The sequence below is a fragment of the Triticum aestivum genome, chromosome 2B (genome assembly GCF_018294505.1).
Source record: "Triticum aestivum cultivar Chinese Spring chromosome 2B, IWGSC CS RefSeq v2.1, whole genome shotgun sequence".
NCBI lineage: Eukaryota > Viridiplantae > Streptophyta > Magnoliopsida > Poales > Poaceae > Triticum > Triticum aestivum.
Window position 1 is genome coordinate 639,301,490 of NC_057798.1, and position 8,051 is coordinate 639,309,540.

The following is an 8,051-nucleotide window of genomic DNA, read 5'->3' on the forward strand; positions in this document are numbered from 1 at the left end:
TCTCCTCAACCTCTCCCCATCACCGTGTTGCCGCCTCCCCCCAACCATCCCTCTAAACTGGCGACCCCCCTGAAATTCTTCGGCGAACCTGCATCATCCCCAACCCCTAAGGCCTTGTTCGGTTAATCCCCATCACAAGGGGATTGGAGAGGATTGGAGGGGTTTGATGTGAATTTTGACTTGCTGGGGATTTAATCCCTGCCAATCTGCTCCAAACCCCTTGAAACCCTGTGGAACCGAACAAGGCCTAAGGGAGACAAAGGGGGAAGCTGCTACCCCCTAGTGCACCCTAAGATGGACAAGGTGGCTGCCCCCCCCCAAGACGAGATCAAACCCACGTCGGTGCAATGCCGCTGTTGCTTTCTTCTCCAACCCAAATTTCGTTTTCAGATGACTGACATGCAACTACACTGTTAATTTAATAACGGCCTGATAAGTTTCTTCGAGACTTTGCGTCGCCAGAAATGCATTGTGATGTGGTTTTGCTCGATCAACAATTCAACATAGGATTCCAAGAAACAAACTGAATAATTCATGGCGATCGATCAGGTGGATGTTGTACATGAACGAGTGGCGCGCTGAAAGGGCAGCAATGGATTGGCGTTGTCCACCGTGACCGTGGGGGCTCGATCGAATCGATCATGCAGGGTTCACATCACGTGGCAGCCGACGGCGTTGTCTTCGTTGAAGTAGTCCGCGTCGAAGCGCGACGGCTGAGGCCGGACCAGCTGCTGCTGATGGGGAAGCTGCCACGGCATCGGCGCCGGGGGCGGAGGCGGCATCGCGTAGTACCCGCCGCCGTTGTAGTAGGACGGCGCCGTCACGTTCGCTGCCGCGTAGTACGGCATCGTCGGCATGTACTGCATGGGCACGGCCATGCTGGGCGGCTCGGCGCGGTTGTAGTTGTGGTGCGCCGCCGCCGGCGCGTGGTCGGGATGGGAGGGCTTGGCCTCGGCGGCGAAACCGTCATCTTCTTGTTTGAAGGCGCTCCCTTCGGCGCCCTTGGCCTTCTTGCCGTGATCATCGGCGTCACCGGCGGCGCCCTGGGCCTTCTTGCCGTGATCATCGGCGTCACCGCCGCCGCGCGCGGACTGCTGATGCTGGTGCGCGCACTTGCTGCATTCTTTCTTGGACGACGCCGCCGCGGGCTTGTCGCCGCTGTTGTCCTTGGCATCGTCCTTGCGCTTGCTCTTCTCGCCCGCCATCGCCGGCGCCATCGCAGGCCAATCACCGCCGTCGCGGTCCTTCCCGCCATCACCCTCGCGCTTCTTCGGCTGCTCGGGCACCGCCGCCTCGACCACCTCGGCGATCTTGCCGACCTTGGCGAGCTTCTTGACGAGCACCTTGGTGTCGACGTTGCCGACGACGGTGACCCGGTCGAGCGACGGGTGGATCTCCGTCCTGAGCACACCCTTGAGGTTCATGGCCTTCATCACCTTCCTCCTGCAGCCGTCGCAGCAGCTCACGTTCACCTTCAAATCAACTCTCTGCACACACACCACCACAAACCCGGTCAGAGGTGTTCATTCTTTCACAGCAAACACCATGGACGACCGAGCTCTGAATGTTAACCATACCTTGAGCTCTTCTTCCTTAGCCATGGCGATGATGACTACGGCGCGGGAGCTCAAGAGAGGCGACCGATCGCTCTGGAGCTGAGTGAGTGAGTGATGAGGTGGGTTGGCTAGACAGTTGCCGCCCCGTATTTATACACCAGTGAACGAACACCGAACGCACATGTGCAGTGCAGAGAGCTCTTGCCACTGGACCAGTGTAGATACCCGGCCATACGTACACGGTCCGTCTGTTGATTCCTAGCTGTATTTACCAGTGCTATTTTAATCGTCTTAGCACAATGGAGGAGAGGGTATATACTGGGCACAACTCAATCATGTGTACTTGCAGTTCAAAACAATTGTGTACTTCAGTTGCATTGCAGCCGCTCGCCATGTTTCCTCTGTTCTTGCCCCAGCATCAGAGCAGAGCAGAGATATTATGCCGTGGCATCTTCACTGGCTACTGTAATAATATATGTGATGACCACATCTTTAGCTGGTACTACAATATTACTTCAACTGAAGGTTCTTTTCTAATGCATATATGTTATATTCAAAAATAAATAAAAATTGTGCGAGCTCAGGGCCCTTAATTTGAGATTATGTTGTTGACTTGCTGGGACATGGTTTATACAAAGTTGTAATTGCAAATGGTTTATGATATCTGCAGTTCACTGCTGAGAAGAGCATGGAAGCATTGTTCAGGCTGGCTGAATAGCCTGTCATACATCCTTCAGAAACAAATATACTAATTCCACTTCATGGCTCTCTAACCATCCATTTGATACAACTTTCGCAGCCATGTTACAGAGTATACAGCACAAAAGAGTAGAGGAGAGAGTACATTATACCGATAAATCTGACGGTATACATGTAGCCGCACCGGGAGCGATGATCTGGGATTCTGGGGGCAGCTACAAGTTGCACAGCTTTTAGGCCATGATTAATCACAGCCAGACGCACAAATACCCGAACAAATCTCGGCGATTAGTTTAATCCCAAGAATCAGCTCGCCATTAAGCATGGTACCAGCAGAGGAAAGGGGGAAGCCATCTGTATCGAGCCATCGTAAGTGCCTCACAGTCTAGCATAGGGAAGCATAAGGCATCTCACGCCATTAAACAAGGTTATATGCACCATAGCAGAGGACATCCTTTTCCACTTCCTTTCTTCAAGTTGTGCATCTGCAGCAAAGCAGTGATCAAATGGTCGCAAGATGCATAGTATCACTAGGAAGACAGGCGAGCGAAGGCAGGATATTCGAGGATCACCTTTTGATGAATACTTTTAGCAGATCTATGAATCAATTTTGAGAGTATGTCTGGTCGTGGTTCAGCATAGTATTAGTATTATAATACAGCCTATGCATTTGCTGCTGCCTCAGGCAATATGACAGGGCCCAACCATGAGGCATCCGGGTGCGGGTAATAAGCACCTTCGGCTGGAATTTGGACTCCGGGCATCTTCAGAAGTGCAGGGGCAGAACATCGTTTTCATGCAGCCATCCGAGCTTCATCGGGGTCTGGGATGATGATATCAGTCCTCATCATTGGCCGGTACTCTTCAGGTATTTCAGCTCCCGCCTGCACACATAGCTCGACGACGGCCGGAGCTTTGCCATAGAAACTCCTTAGGGAGGATCTGAGAGGAGGGCCAGTGGGGTCAGGGACATGCCACACATAGTTCGGTGGTATGACCTCATCCACAACAGCATCCTGCCACCCGTGCTTGCCGTCTCGCCACTGGTGCTTGAAAGCCCCACAGAGCTTCACATTGTGTCCCCATGGACCAACATGGACCTCAGAGCAGTACCCGCATGCTTTTACCGTATACTTGCTCATCAGCTGCGCAACACCCTGCCGGACATTGCAGTATGCTTTCAGTGTCCTCTCTGCATGCTCTTTCACATTGGTTGGCATGGGTGTCTGGCCCTGTTGGTTGCTAAATGTGTCAAGCTCAGCAAGAAGAGATATACAGTCCTCCGATCGGTGTGGCTTAGGCTCATCGACAACTCCGCCACGGTCAATAACCTTCTTGCCAATCATCCGCACAGGAGCAGCCCGTCTCCTTGTGGGATACTGTGGTAGGTTGACACCAGCTTGAATGCATAGCTCAACAATTGCTGGAATCCTGTCAAAGTCAAACCTGGTGTCATGCTTGACCCTCCGGCCAAATGGGTCAAAAAGATGGTAAGATTCGATCGGGATGAGCACATCGTTGATGGATCCTCTGATCCAAGAGTGGTGACTATTTCGACGCTGGCTTCCTGAACCATAGCAATCTTGTATCTGGTGGCCAACTGGGCCAACATGGACTTGAGGGCATTTTCTACAAAATCATAAGACGGACATTAATATACAAGATACTTGCTGAATCATGTCACATGATAGTGATCGACGTGCCTATACAAGGGTCTTGAAACGTTAATGCATGTATAAACAGCTTATGACACAGATAAGAATTTCGTAATCACCTGCAACCAAAAACTGTAACAACATTCAAAAGCTGAGAGATGCCTCTGATGAGCACTTTCCAGTTATCAAGGACTTCATAGGCAACAGGGACAAGCTCTGGTAAAAGCAAACCGTTCTTTGGGGGCTCAAGAGGCTTCTCTATCCTCATCTGTGCAAGCCTCTTGTCTTTGCGGGAAGCTTGCAGCATCTTTTTAATCGGGACAGGAAAGGGCTTCTTTTTGTTCTTTGGGTGTAATTCTGGGAGATCAACATTTTGTGGTTGTTGCTGATACCTCTCATGCCTCTTGCTAGCAGGATCAGGAGAGTACTCACAGCATGTTACTGACCTTGCCCGGCCAACTCGTTGAGGTTGGGATCCTATCTGTGACAAATTGTAAACAAAAGGGATAAGTATAAACCGGTCACAATGCTTGCAAACACAGAGGTCACAATGCTTGCAAACAGAGAGTGAGCGTAAAACTCTTCGACTGCGGCAGCACTCCATCACAAATTCTTTTCGAGCATTCTACCAAAACCAAAATGACAGCAAAAACGGACCAACGGGCCGTTAATGGTAGTTATCTGCCAGAATGTAATCACAAAGATAATAGTGCAGACTAAAAGGGAATCTCGTAAAGCAAAATTCAATGTAAAATGGCACTGCAGCCTTCATAAGATATCCACAACTGAAAAATGATAGGCCCTATGAATCTGAATAATTTTTGTTCCTAGCTGGGTGTATAGAGATGATATACCTGTGTTGGTCTTTAATGTTACAGCAAAAACTCATTTGTCAATCAATATCAATAAGCTAGACAAAGGCATGGGAGTTAAAAGTGCGGCACAGGTGCTGAAAGAGTTTTTCTATTGAATAGCACCACAGTTCTAATGATTACCATTTATACGAGCAACACAGCATCATAAACATCCATTTTGATTACCTAGAATGGTTGGAGGGCACTTTTATATACTCAATTGGCTAACCTAGAGATGACATAAGAATCCATTCAAGCCTCTTGGCTGTCGTGTGATTGACTGGGAACTGATTGCATAGCGAGAGCAAGGAATCAATACCTTTACTAACTGGTTGGCCCTGGTTCCATTGATGCCTGTCAAGCTAAAACGAACGCCTGAATTGAAGATTCAAAGGTAAACTTTAGACACAATCATACAAAATTCTGACAATAATGTAAGAGTTAGGATATTGAAAAGGCAATGGAACTGTGGAAGGCAATGGGGATTATTGCTGGACAGTTAGAACCTACCCTTACAGTTAAGTATCTCCATGGCACAACCCCAGCCCCCCAAAAAGGGGCGCTGCTAAATTCAGCAGATACGGAGGGCAACTTAATGTGGGTTCAGTTGCTGCTTCGGTTGCCCGGATGCGGAGGAGGAGCAGACGATGCCGGTGGCGGAGGAAGGGCGGCAGCGGCGCCGGCAAAGCAAGAAGAGAAACTATTGGGTAAGCTCGAGGCGCCGTCTCCTCGCGCGCGTCCGTAGGCAGGGAGCGCTACTGCCGAGCCCAGCGGAGAAACTATTGGGTAAGTCGCGGGCACGGAGGCTACACTGGAGAAGAGGACGCTGGAGGAGGGTGGAGTTTTGCTTTACGCACCAGTGGGCAGTGGCCGGAGTTGACGGGCGGCGACGAGCGTTGCACGAGTGGCGGAGAGAGATAAGAACAGCAAGAGTGAAAATATCTCCGTTTGTTATTCACACATGGCCCGTAGGTCTGCCTGATACACAGGCTCAGCAATTTCGGGAAATGGGCTGCAATTTGGGGAAATTGGGCCGGCACACTCGGTTAAAAGAAAGAGCATGGCTGTTCCTCTCGGACTCGGTTAAAGAAAGGGAATTCCTATTTGCCCGAGATCACTTTCAGAGCCCCCAAGCTACCCACGGCTTCGTTGTTAGGTTCATTGCTGAACTAGATACACTGAAACCCCAGGGTCCAGGGCGGGGAAACACTCCGGCGTCGGGCCACCCTGGCCAGCGCCGGCCAAAGAAGCCACCAGCGGGTAATTGCAAGATTCATGTAGATGCTAGAGTATTGACTAGAAGAGGAGGATCAGCAGCGGCTGTATGCAGGGATGCGTGGGGAAACTATATGGGCAGCTCGGCCTTGGTTATCGAGGGTGTGGTAGACCCAGCCACCCTTGAGGCAATTGCATGCCGGGAAGCTTTGTCTCTTGCTGAAGATTTGGGCATCCAGAGCTTTGTTGTCGCGTCGGATTGCAGCCAAGTTGTATCAGATATCAACAGGAGATCACATGGGACTTCTGGAGCGATCATTGAGGAGATAACTATTATCATCTACTTTTCAGTGTAAATTTATTTTTGAGAGTCGTGCTGTTAATTATGAAGCAATTAGATTAGCCAAGTTTTCATTATCTAGAGGTCCGAGGCGCCATGTGTGATTTGGAGTGCCTCATGACCAAAGATGTATCCCACTACTGTGGAATTTCATGAATAAAACTTGGTTTTACCCTTAAATTTTTTTTGCCCGAGATCACTTGTTAAGGGTTATTACTGGTAAAGATCACTTTCCAGACGCTCACAAGTGACGCATTACATGTACGCCATTTATCCTAATCTTAATTTAGGAGTTTCTCTTTCTTTTAGATTTATTTATTAAAAAAACTCTCTTGGACTGTGTGTCCAAATCCTGATCAGTTTTTACCATTAGACTCGCGTCAAGATCTTTAAAACTAGACCACATGTTAATAGGTTTTAACTAACCTTTTAATAATAATAAAAACAAATACGAAAATATCCGATAAAAAACAAAAACTGACGAAAAAATGAAAAGAAAAACAAAGACAGAAACACGCTTGCGGTTTTTCAAAAAAAAATCATTTTCAAGAAGCACAACTTGTTTTGTTTTTCAGAAGTACGGATCTATGTCTTGACTAGAAGCAAATTTGTGCTTCTCGTGGACACATATATTTTCTCTTTCCGAGAGGTACAGTTGCGCTTCTCATGGAAATAAATCTGTGACTCCACGAGAAGCAAATTTGTGCTTCTCACAAAAGCACATATTTTCTCTTTTCGAGAAGCACAATTGTGCTTCTCGCGGAAGCAAATCTATGCTTCTCGTGAAAGTATATATTTTTTTCTTTTTCCAAGAAGCACGTGCTTTCACAAGAAGCAAATATGTGTTTCTCGTTAAGGCATTTTTTTCCCATGCAAAAAAAGTTCACGCAGTTGTTTTCTCCAAACCCTAGGGAAAATCAGGTGAAACCCCAAAAAAGCCCAAAAAGCCTAGAAAAAACCTATCTTAAACCCGGAAACGCGTATTGAAATTTTTTAAAAAATCTAGAGGGAGCGCCCAGCACATCACATGTGGTGGTGGCTGGACGCACCACTTGGCATGCTCCCAAGCCACTAAAAGTTACCCCTGGAGGTCCCCAGCAAGAGGTAACCTTCAGAGCAGAAACGCCGCCCACTGAGGTCTGAGGATAGATGTCATCGGCAAGATAGTATTCCATGTTGTAGTATCTGTCGTTGACAGTGTAGTTGCACGGCGGTGATTCCCAATTGCAAAGCTTCCTGAACACCGGAGATCGTTGATGTCGTTATGAGAACCCGACATTTCAAAGAAAGCATGCCAAATCCATAAGTCGTGTGATGCCACCGCTTCTAGTATGATGGTGGTCTTTTTGGTGTGACCTTGATACTTTCCCCGCAAATCTTAGGGACAATTTTTTATTGCCAATGCATGCAATCAATTGATATGAACATTCCTAGAAATCCCAGGCATCTCCAATAGCCAACAACTTCTTGTCATGCACATTTGGTTTTCTGAGACACTCAGGTCCAAACACCTCCGCCACGGCGCAGCAAACCTGACAGTAGTCTTCAGGCATGTGCTCTCCCTCATCCTGACCATCTCACCAACGACATCTGCAATAGTACCAAGTGCAAGCATCCTCAGAGCAGTCATGCACTTCTACTTGGCAGAGAAAGAGAGTTGTCAGCAACAATCCCTTGTGAGTTTGAAGTAGTCATCGTGTGCCTCCACTCGCTCCACAATGCGCAAAAACAA

At 48.3% G+C, this 8,051-nt stretch overlaps 2 protein-coding genes across 8 annotated transcripts; both read right to left on the bottom strand.

Moving 5' to 3' along the window:
* Nucleotides 1-446: 446 nt before the first annotated feature.
* On the bottom strand, nt 447-1,709 carry LOC123041852 (SKI family transcriptional corepressor 2). Its single transcript, XM_044464406.1, has 2 exons — nt 1,578-1,709; nt 447-1,487 (listed from the first exon to the last, which is right to left on the bottom strand). The coding sequence occupies exons 1-2, from the start codon at nt 1,599-1,601 to the stop codon at nt 651-653; spliced, it is 861 nt and encodes a 286-aa protein (XP_044320341.1). The 5' UTR covers nt 1,602-1,709; the 3' UTR covers nt 447-650.
* Nucleotides 1,710-2,200: 491 nt separating this feature from the next.
* LOC123046436 (APO protein 1, chloroplastic) lies at nt 2,201-5,742 on the bottom strand. 7 transcript variants are annotated; one of them, XR_006422311.1, is made up of 6 exons: nt 5,622-5,723; nt 5,281-5,522; nt 5,084-5,139; nt 4,030-4,391; nt 2,828-3,884; nt 2,201-2,740 (listed from the first exon to the last, which is right to left on the bottom strand). XR_006422311.1 is itself a non-coding variant. In XM_044469804.1 (4 exons), exons 1-4 carry the CDS (start codon nt 5,294-5,296, stop codon nt 3,050-3,052), a joined length of 1,275 nt encoding a protein of 424 aa, XP_044325739.1. In that variant the 5' UTR covers nt 5,297-5,738; the 3' UTR covers nt 2,201-3,049. The 7 variants fall into 7 exon arrangements, 1 of the variants encoding a protein (XP_044325739.1); XR_006422309.1 differs by having other exon boundaries at nt 5,275-5,522; nt 5,622-5,722; XR_006422310.1 differs by having other exon boundaries at nt 5,281-5,742.
* Between the last annotated feature and the right edge of the window lie 2,309 nt (nt 5,743-8,051).